The sequence below is a fragment of the Camelus dromedarius genome, chromosome 25 (genome assembly GCF_036321535.1).
Source record: "Camelus dromedarius isolate mCamDro1 chromosome 25, mCamDro1.pat, whole genome shotgun sequence".
Lineage (NCBI taxonomy): Eukaryota > Metazoa > Chordata > Mammalia > Artiodactyla > Camelidae > Camelus > Camelus dromedarius.
The window spans coordinates 2,423,429-2,434,153 of NC_087460.1; the positions used below are offsets into that span (position 1 = coordinate 2,423,429).

Below are 10,725 nucleotides of genomic sequence, written 5' to 3' on the forward strand. Positions count from 1 at the left end.
CAGCGACTTCTCGTTTCCCTCCCACCCCATCCCTCGGCGGCTGCCGGCTGTCTTTCTTTCTGTCTCTGCAGACTTCCCTGTCCTGGGTTCATAAGAGCAGAATCACACACTGTGTGGTCCTCGATGACTGGCTGCCACTGAGCGTGGTGCTGCCAGGGGGCACCCACGTTGTGGCCTGTGTGAGCACTGCCTGCCTTCCTGCTGCTGAACAGCGTTCCGCCATGTGGGCGAGCCGCGTTTTGTTTCTCTCGCCATCAGCTGATGGGCATTTGGGTTGCCTCCCCTTCTGGCCATGCGGATGCTGCTGCTGTGAATGTTTATGTGTAAGTTGTTGTGTGGGCGTATGTTTGCCCTTGAGATTAATTTTTAACTGGCGTTTGTCTTATCCTTGGCTATCCTTGAGAAAAACTAATACCATTTATTTGAGAACTATGTAAAAGTAGATCACAGTTGTCCCTCCTCTGAGATGGCTGGATATGGGCCCTGCTTACTGTTAAGTCTCCTTGTCAGTTTACGGTTTGGGCTGTTGCAGGTGCTGTGTGAGGGTAACTCCACCCTGTAGACCGAGGAGAAAGGGGAGCTGAGTTTCAGTCGTGGCTCTCCCTTTCTGCTGGGGAGTCGATTCTCCCAGAGCCCCGCACTCCTGTGTTACCCTGAGTGCTGTGCTGGCTTATAACACATCACACTTTATTTTGCGTCTTTGTTCCTCACCAGGTGGTTCCAGAAACAGGAGACAAAACAAAAAATAAGATTTACTGGTACCTCCTCAAACTCATATAAATGTGAGGATAAAATGAAAAAAATAGTTTTTAATCAGATAGTTTGAAATTTTCTGTAAAAGATTCTTCATAAATCCAAGGTAGTAGTGTTTGAGACATTTCCAACACAAACTAGTTAACTAGACTAACGATAAACAACGTGGGAAGACAGAAACGTAACTGATAGAACAGCGGTAAAACATACATAGTATTTACCATCTTAACCATCTTTAAGTGTACAGCTCAGTGGCGTTAAGTACATTCACACTGCTGTGCGGCCGCCACCACTGTCCCGTCTCCGGAACTTTTTCATCCTCCCAAACTGAAACTCTGTCCCCGTTAAATACTGACTCCCCGTCTCTCCTCCCCCTGCCCCGGCAGCCTCCGGCAGCCTCCATGCCGCTTCCTGTCTCCATGAATTTGCCTGTTCTGGGAACCTCGGGGAAGTGGAATCCTGCAGTGTTTGTCCTTCTGTGTCTGGCTTATTTCACATGGTGTGACACCTTCAGGAGTCATTCATGTAGCATGTGTCAGGGTTTCATTCCTTTCTAAGGCTGAGTAACGTCCCACCGTATGTTTACACCACAGTTTATCTCTTCAGCAGCAGATGGATATTTGGGTTGTTTCTAGCTTTTGAAAATTGTGAATAATGCTGCTATGAACAGTGGTTGTGTAAGTATTTGTTTGAATCTCTGCTTTCAGTCCTTTTGGGTGTATACCCAGAAGTGGAATGGCTGGATCATATGGTAATTTTATGTTTGTTTATTTTTTTCAGGGACCACTGTATTTACACAGTGACTGCACAATTGTACACTGCCAGCAGCAGTGCACAAGTGTTCCTTCCAGTGTCTCTGCATCCTCACCACACTTACTTTCTAGGTTTTTTTTTAATAGTCATCCAGATGCTTGTGAAGTGGCATGTCACTGTGATTCTGATTTGCATTTCCCCAGTGATCCATGGTACTGAGCATCTTTTAATGTGTCTGTTGGCCATTTATGTTATCTTCTTTGGAAAAATGTCTATTCAGTTTTTGAATTCGAGTTTGTTTTCTTGTTGAGTTGTAGGAGTTCTTTATATTTTCTGGATATTAATCCTTTATCAGATACATGATTTGCAAATATTTTCTCTCATAAACATAATGTTTCAAAGATCTAAATTAGGGTGGCAACATTGGGGAAGGAAAGCGGGATGGATCTAGGTGAGAATATGAAGAAAGAATTGTCAGAACGTGGATAAAATAGCCACGTTTTAAGTCCGAATAGCTTGGAATGTTTTAAGGAAGAAAAGTAAAGTTACATTTGGTTCAAAGATTTCTAGCCCCTTTGACAGTTTCTCCTTTTCTGCCAGGCATCTCAGGTAGCTTGAACTTTGATGAAGAGGAGACTGATGGGGAGGAGGAGGAAGGGAAGAAACTGAGGTCTCATTCGCCAAATTCAGAGACAGAGAGACCCAGTTCTGCGTCCAGCCAGAAGCCAGCCGCGGTACGCACTTGTGAGCCGTCTTCCTGTGGAGCTGATTTAACTGTTTTCTAAACATACCTTCGGTATTCAGGTGCCATTACTAAGTGAGGGCTGCTTCCGAGACGCAAGCTGGGGTTTACACTTAAAGGCCGTGACTCCCTGATTTCTTGTGTCTCGAGCCAGCTGCTGGGAAGCTGTACCCCGTTTGTGCTTCGCTCCCTGCTTGCTCCCCTGTTCATGTACTTGTTTAACGGCTCAGGTTTTCCATGTTTTCTCAGAAGGCTGAAGCCATATGCATGGCTCAGTAAGGTGTTCTGTCCTGTAAGCATCCTTCCAGGAGGGCACGAGGTGTTCCGACGCAGCTTCCTGCTGCTCACCTGTGACTGCTCTTCCAGGACACAGGAGCTTCCGGAACTGCAGCCCAGCAAACTGATAGCCAGCTGGGAGAAATAGAGAGTTTAGAGGACTTTGCCTACAGTCCTGCCCCTCGAGGCATCACAGTGAAGTGTCGGATAACCAGGGACAAGAAAGGAGTGGATCGCGGTCTCTTCCCCACCTACTATATGCACTTGGAAAAGGACGAAAATCGAAAGGTATGGGAGGTGGTTCTTAAGACGATCTTGGGATGGAGGGAGGGTGCTGTGGGATGGCTTGTGGATGGTCTTGCGACGGGAGCAGCACCAGCCTTAGACCAGGACGGCAGGCACTGGCCTGTGCTTGTTAATTCCTCAGCGTCTCCAAGGAGCTCACAGTCTCATAGTCAAACTCTGTCCCCGCCCCAAAGAGAAAGAGGTTTGTCCAGAACGTGAGAAGACGGAAGAGAATGTTTGGATGTAACTGCTTTTGCGTCCATCCCTTCTTTGGGCTCCGGAGTGCTCCAGTGTGCTCTTCGGCTTTTATTTTTGTCACCGTGGAACATGATGTTGTGGAAGAAAGAGCGAGGTTTAGGGAACGAGAGGAATTGGAGATAGAGAAAATATGCAAGTGAAATGTCTTCTCATCTTAGGAATTTGAATCTACTTTATACATGAAGTGGAGGGAACTTAACACTTGCTAATGAATAACGTATTTTGTACTAACGCCAGGTCTAAGTGGGTGGTTTTGGGGCCTAGAAATGAGATGGTGACAGTAGATACCGGTGTCGGTACAGCCACTGTTTGTTGAGTGTTGACAGTGTACCAGGCGTGTGTTAAATGCTTTATGTATGTTGTCACCTAGGATCCTTACGACACCCAGTCAGATAGGAGTTCGTATCCCTGCTTGATGGGCGAGGTAACTGGGGCTCAGGAAGGACATACCTGCCCCGGATCCCTACGAAGTGGCAGAGCCAGGTTTAAACTCCTCTATCTGTTGGATTCGAGAGTGCTCCCTCCCCCACTTAGTTACTGCTGCCTCCTGCTTCCCTGTTATTTTCGAGTCTAGAAGGGTTTGGGAAGGATGCATGAATGTGACAGTATTCATAGCACTGAAGTCACGGGAGTTTAGAACCACAACACTCCAAATACAGAAGGCAGCACCAGGAACGCAGCTGCAGTGGGGGGCGGAAAGCCTGGTGCCCAGGGCCCCGCCTCTCCGAGAGGTGGACAGACTCTTACTTGTGGAACTGGATGAAGCTTTTTCAAAAAGTCACTTTTACAGATAACGTTATAAATTCTTATATGGAGAATCAAGCTGGTGAATTTAGAGAAGTTGTGCAGTAGGGAAACCCTGGTAGTGAATTCTGAGAAGCATGATGAGGGTTAGAAAAAGGGATAAGGACCCGAGACTGGGCTTTGAGAAACCCCGAGTGGCAGATATACTGGTGCCATGACAAGGCATGGAGGCCCCCGGGGGCCCAGGGATGGCAGGCCATGGTGGCTCCCGCAGCCACATCTGGAGGCCAAGAACCCAGAGCTCACGGAGGCAAGGCAAGGACAGAGTGGACACCCCTCACCCAGCTGGGTCGCCTGGTTGCCTCTGGAGGAGATGCATCTCTTCCCCCTGCCTGCCACTCCAGGTTACAGCGGACATGCAGGTCTGGGTGTTAGATGCCCCAGGGAGGCAGCCACCGCCACCCACGAGGCCACTGTTCGGGCCAAGTTCTCCACAGTCCTCGTGCAGTGAGGCAACTGGGGGAGCAGGGTCGGCAAATCCGACGCTATCCCTGCAAAGTGACCGGCTGCTGCAGCTCTGGGCTGGTGCCTCTCATCCCTGTCCCCTGGGCCCTGGCATCATCTCAGCCCCTGTGCCTAAGAGGCCACTGCTGCTGGCCGGCAGGGACAACGGCTATGCCTTGGCTGGGGCCGCACGGCCACCCTGGGCAGCTCTGCTGAGGCCACCTCTGATGCCATCCCAGGACCTCCGGCTGCTCACCTGCCAGCTCTGCCAAATCTCCCCGTCACAGAAAGGCCCAGAGATTGGCTACTTGGTGCATGATGGCGCGTGATGAGTACTTGCCAGCCGAAGAGGTGCGACAGACATGGCCATCCTCGGGTTCACTTTTTACTGAAGTGTTTTTCTTTTTTAGATATTTCTTCTTGCAGGTAGAAAGCGGAAAAAGAGCAAAACATCCAACTACCTGATCTCCACTGACCCAACAGATTTGTCTCGTGAGGGGGAGAGTTACGTCGGCAAACTCAGGTACCGGCGGCCCGCCCGTCCTTCCTGGCACCACGGTGCCTGTGGTTTCAGATCAGCCTCACTGCATTCACAGCTGAGCGCGTGCTGCTGTCGCCTAACAGGGAGCTGGAAGGAGCTCTAAGGCCCTTCCTTGTTTTAATGATAGATCTTTGAAAAGGTGATGGTGACCATTTAGACCTTTGAAGGATGGGCAGAGGCTTCACCTTCCCCAGGTTGTGTTTGTGTAAGAAAAAAATACAGGTCATCGTGGTGACGTTTTCTCTTGATTCTAGGTCCAACCTCATGGGGACCAAGTTTACAGTTTATGACCATGGTGTCAGCCCGGCCAAGGCCCAGGGCCTGGTGGAGAAGGCCTACACCCGGCAGGAGCTGGCCGCCGTGTGCTATGTGAGTGCCGCCCTGCTCACCGCAGCCTGGCTGTCCCCCGGCTCGGCGGCGTCCCGCCCATGCCCGTGTCGCCGCTCTCCCTGAGCCCGCTATGTCACTACGTCCCGCGTACCTGCTCTGCCCACTTCCTGGTGCTGCCGCCTTTACTCAGACCTTCGCTGCCGCCTCCTGCCCACTGGCTAGAGGTCACAGAGCATCAGAAGCTCATCTCTCCGCTCCTAGTCTCCTGCCCAGTCCGTCCTCTGTCGTTGCCAGAGAAGCGGCCCGGCTGCTGCCCCTCTGCTGCTCCACTCCGCGTGTTTTCACGCTACCCCATGGGGGCAGAATTGAGCCCAGTGCTGCTCCTTCCCGTCCAGGCTCCCCTGGGGGTGTGTCCCCACCTGTCCCCATTGGTCCAGCGACAGCAGCCCTCTGGTCCCTCCTTCCCTTTGTGGCGTCCCCCTGCACTTCCCCCTGCGACCTGCAGTCGTACCCTGCTCACTGCGGCTTCAGCACGACCCTCCTCCCAGTTCCTGAGCCCATCTTCTCTCCGCGTCCGCGCTGATGTGGGCCCGGTGTTGGAGCCGGCGTCCTGGGAGCTGTGGGGGCAGGGAAAGCCGGGGCTTAACCCACTCAGCTGCTGCTCTGAGCCGAGTCCCAACTTCTCCCCAGGTGGAATTAATCTCATCATTTGATTCCCATGAGATTTTATCCAAATCTGACTGAGCCATTTGACTTAACACTGCGCATCGTATAGTGTGTTTTCTCTTAGCTTCAGAATTAAATATTTGAACCATGCATGACTTTAAGATGTGTGTGTATGTGTGTGGATACACACGTGCAGCACATGTTTAACATGCTTATTTTGTTCGGATATGATCTGCCTGGTTTGACAGGCACTTGAACCTCTTCCTGGTCCAGGCTCCGTTTGCCCTAAGCCGTAGCTCTCACCGTGCGCCATGCAGTGCTGTGCCTTCGCTGGCAAATACAGACTTACTGATGATGGCAAAACTGTACAGTTTGCTCACAATTACCTGAAATTTCTCTTAAGACTAACAAGTAAGAGTAGAGTTTCAAGCCAGTAGAATCTGTTTTAAACTCAGATGCTCGGATTAGGTTTAAAAGGTCTTGACCCTCCATCTCTCTTTGTTGAACTACAAGAAAGTAATAGAATACTGTTAAATGCTCTTGGCGTCGTCAACATTTTATGCCCAAGAAAGTCTTGGGTTAAGAATGTAGCCTTTTCATTTCAGTTCCGAGTTCCTGCCTTATTTTCCTCTCTTCCAGGAAACCAACGTCCTCGGGTTTAAAGGCCCTCGGAAGATGTCTGTGATCGTTCCCGGGATGACCATGAATCATGAACGGATCCCATTTCAGCCACGAAATGTAAGTAAGAGCGTATTTAATCAGCAAAGGGCTCTGAGAGACAAGACTGCAGTACCGACGAGATCAATGGAAAAAAGTATTGATTCTTCCAGAGCCCAGCCGGGAGGGTGGCTCACAGTCCCTTCAGGAGCCATCCCCCCGGACCCAGGTCAGTGCAGTTGCTGACGTGGCTGATTTGCAAAGAGAAATGCTAGTTATTCTACAGGAATCTAAAAAAACCTTGCTGAATTTCTGGCTTTTTTCATTTGTTTTACTTTGTTTTACTTCCTGCTCTGCCTCCTGCCCCCAGCGTTGAGGATGAGCGGTCTCCCGTGGTCCTCAGGACAGACAGGTGCCTTTCGTTTCCAACAGGACCATGAGAGCTTGCTTTCAAAGTGGCAAAGCAAGACCATGGAGAACTTGATTGAACTGCACAACAAGTCCCCAGTCTGGAATGACGACACCCAGTCCTACGTCCTGAACTTCCACGGCCGGGTCACACAGGCATCTGTGAAGAACTTCCAGATAGTCCACGAAAGTGACCGTAAGCCCCCAGGAAGGGCTGGGCGGGGACAGGAGGGAAGATGTTCTTTCAGGAGTCAGAAATGGGCATCGTTGGGAGGAAGTCATATTCAGGCGAGAATGATTTGAGAAGGAAATGATTTCTTTGGAAAGACAGAACTACAGCCTTACAGTCAAATTCCTGAACCGCCGCGCTGCAGAGGGTGGCGGGGTGGGAGAGCTTCCTTGAGGCAGGGCAGGAGGCCTTGGGGAGGCCGCTGGGCGCGGCCGCGGGAACCTTCGCGCAGTGAGGGCTCCTGGCGGCCCCGGCGCCGGTGCTGCCCCGGCCAGCGCCTCAGGCTGCTCTCACCTCTTGCCCTTTCCTGCTGGATGGGGGGCCCCGGTCCCTGGAGCTGCACGGGGCGCAGTGCAGACTGCTCACGGTCCACGCCGCTCTTGTCCACACCCCCTCCCGTCCGTAAGCCTCCCGTGTGAAGAGACTTGGTGGCTAACTGGCCTGCTGGGGGGTTTTTCTGTATCTCAGGTAGGCTCTTCCCCAGGTTCTAACGTCCCGATTTTTCCTGCTCCCAGCGGACTATATAGTCATGCAGTTCGGACGTGTGGCCGACGACGTGTTCACACTGGACTACAGCTACCCGCTGTGTGCCCTTCAGGCCTTTGCCATCGGGCTCTCCAGCTTCGACAGCAAGCTGGCGTGCGAGTGAGGGAGCGGCGGCGCTGGCCTTCTCCCCGCAGAGCTGTCCTGGGCGTAGTCGCCGCCCCTGCTCTTGCCCCAGGACACGCAGAGCGACAGTCTGCCCCTTTAGGGATGATCCCTGAGAGTATGTACGCGTATCTGTGCACACGTGTGTGGACACACATAGGTGTGCACACACCACCCCGCCCAGTCCCCACGCCTGCTCGGGGATCACAGCCTGACCGGGTGGGAGACGGTTCGAAGCCCGGAGAGGCTCTTGTCCAGTGCAGGGGACTCCTGAAGTCAGTGCCCAGCAGAGTCAGAATTCTTGTGCCTGGAAATTTGCAGCCAAAGTGAGCTTCTTAGATATGCGAGTCTCCTTTTTTGAAGACCTTTTCAGAGAGGGAGAGTTCCCTGAACTACCTTTATCTCCAGGCCTGCAAACTTTCCCTGTAAACAGCTGGTATTGTCTTAACACTGCGCTGCTCTGCGGTGGCCGGTTCATCCACGGGGCCGCGGCTGTGTCCCTGACACGGGCGGCAGGCCAGCCCCTCCTGCGGGCGTCCCTATCTCATCCAGAATGGGCCCCCAGTTGTGAGAGCATCTGAGTCGGGGGCTGTCTCTGAGAAGCAGCCATCCTGCAGGTCGACTCTGAAGAGATGTGCAGCCTCATTCGCTGTAACGTAGCTTTTACCTTGTTTGGGATGATGATTTCCAGAGTCATTTGCCATCAGAACTGGGAACCCGAGTCAGTCCTCGTTCTGAGTCCACACGGCTGGCTTGATTCTGCCATCCCACCCACCTCGCCCATGGGGGATGGTGCGCCATCTCTGTGGACAGAGCGTGTGCCGGGTCCCCAGAACTAGCCACCCCCGCCCCTTCCCCGTGTCACAGCCCCCCTCCCCTTGTTCCCAGCAGGTTGGCTGGCTCCAATCTCAGAGTGGCTGTGGCCGGATTTATGATCAGTGATGTGAGAAATGTACGTGATCGTCTTCATTTTGGTTTAGGCTGGAAGTGTAAACTCTAGAAGCGACTGGGTCTAGTTAAGCCTGAGAACTGCTGGACAGTGGCCTTCATTTTCAGCCCGGGAGGCCTCCCACAGCTGTGCGGCCGCGGAGTGGTCAGCGTAGAGGTACACGCCTGCGGACGTGGGGGGGGGGTACCAGAACAGTGTGTGTGGAGACTTGCGACTGTCACTGTGGAGAGGGGCAGGGACCAGACCTTACTGGCAGAGCCGGGCCTCTCTTCTCGACGTGAGTACCGTCGGCTCCCCGAGGCCCATTCATCCGAGATCGTGTCCCGTCATGAGCTTCTCACAGATTGTAAGAGTTTTGCTCAGTCGTTCAGATTATTAGCATCTCCCAACGAATCATGTGATGCCGCCAGGTCACGGCCCCCGAGCACACCTGGGTGTGGAGGACTCGGGAGCCCGGTGAGCTCTGTGTTGGCGATGTTGCCTCCCAGGCTCTGCACGGGGCCAGGCGTCAGCGGCTGTCGCTCCATTGTGTTTCCCTCCTGTGGACTTCCTCCCTGTCCCCGCTGCCTGCTGTCCCTGCTCCACGTCCAACAGCAGTGGGAAAGGCCGGGGACGAGAAGGCCTGCACTCACCCGCCGGCAGGTCCCACCCGCTGTCCTGCCGAGGTCGGTCCCCTGAGTCTCAGGCCTGCTTCCCCTCAAGTGCCTTGTTCAGAGAAGTGCCCTCCAGCCCCCTGGCGCTGCCGTCCCCGAGTGCCCCCTGTCTGACGAGCTGCGGCATTGAAAACAGAAGGCTGGTCCCTCGTCTCCAGATGCAGAGTATAAAGTGTCCCAGGAGGGGCCGCGGGGCCTAAGCCCGCTTCCTCCCGCCCGCTACGGCTCAGAGACGCCCCCCGCTTCACGCACTCCTGCTTGGGTGCGCAGGTAGTTGGTTTTACATGAATCATATTTATATCTTTTGTACGCTACAGAAATAAAAAGTGATTTCTATGACAATGTGAGTGTTGCCATTCGTCTTTCAAAGTCCCATCCCTCGCTCGGCTCCTGCCTTCATGTTCTGTCACAGTAATTGCATCGCTTGGCGGCAGTGAATGGGGTCACTTCTTTGAAGCCAGGTGACAGTCACCGTCAGCTTTCATCCCAGGGCAGAAGCCGAGTCTGCGTCCTGGAGGCTGTAGACTCACGCACACCACACCGACCTCAGAGCCGAGGCTGAGCATGGAGGGCCCAGAGGTTCTGGATCCGTGGTTCTGGATCCGGCGCCAGGCAGCCTCCCGGGTCATCTTTGTGCTGCTTCTGGACTCAGCAGCGAAGCAAATCAGATACCTGCTAGTAAAGCAGAACCCATCTCTTACCTCCGAGTGGTCACATTTAGAGCTTCCTTACAGAGGCAGGTTGGAAAGATGCACTCACGAGTCTGCAAGGCCTCCCTGCTCGCAGGGTGTGGTGGGGGGTGAATCAAGTGAAGCAGGGAGAGCCCCGAGATCAGGGCGAGAACTGGAGCCAGGCTGACTTTTATAGCTTGGTTTTTCTTTTTCATGATTCTTTTTGGCCAGTTTACTTGTGACACAGTTTTACACCCTTGCCAGTGACCAGAAGAAGATACCATGAAGATAACAGCAAGTGGTGTTTAAAAATGTAAGCTGGCCTGCCAGAGGCTCTCTGACCTGGAGGTCAGTAAATCAGAGAAGAGACGGATGAGCATCGTTCACCTTGAGCACCGTGGGTGCAGCGGCGGGTGACGGTTCCATCAGGCAAAGCCCCTGCGCTCTGGCCCTCTTCCTGCCAGTGATTTGCCAGATGCGTCTCTGGTCCTCAATAGGCTGAGGGTTTTGAGTTCCTGATCCCTGCCCCTGAGGGATACAGTGCTCCCCGCTCATGCTGGCAGCCACCCCAAATCCCCATGTGTTGACTCGAGCTCTCTGGCTACCTCCTGGACAGCTACGTGCTGTTCATGGCAGAAGAGACCTGGGGAGAAGACGT

At 53.2% G+C, this 10,725-nt stretch overlaps 1 protein-coding gene across 6 annotated transcripts in view; it reads left to right on the plus strand.

Moving 5' to 3' along the window:
• The window catches only part of TULP3 (TUB like protein 3), a 36,143-nt gene extending 26,405 nt beyond the window's left edge, over positions 1-9,738 (plus strand). For all 6 annotated transcript variants that reach the window (XM_031444306.2, XM_031444303.2, XM_031444305.2 and 3 more), the window contains 7 exons: positions 2,107-2,240; positions 2,615-2,812; positions 4,726-4,838; positions 5,111-5,225; positions 6,492-6,590; positions 6,942-7,113; positions 7,662-9,738. In XM_031444306.2, the coding sequence (XP_031300166.2) occupies positions 2,107-2,240; positions 2,615-2,812; positions 4,726-4,838; positions 5,111-5,225; positions 6,492-6,590; positions 6,942-7,113; positions 7,662-7,795 (965 nt within the window). In that variant the 3' untranslated portion in view covers positions 7,796-9,738. The remainder of the gene's footprint in view (positions 1-2,106; positions 2,241-2,614; positions 2,813-4,725; positions 4,839-5,110; positions 5,226-6,491; positions 6,591-6,941; positions 7,114-7,661) is intronic.
• Positions 9,739-10,725: the final 987 nt, after the last annotated feature.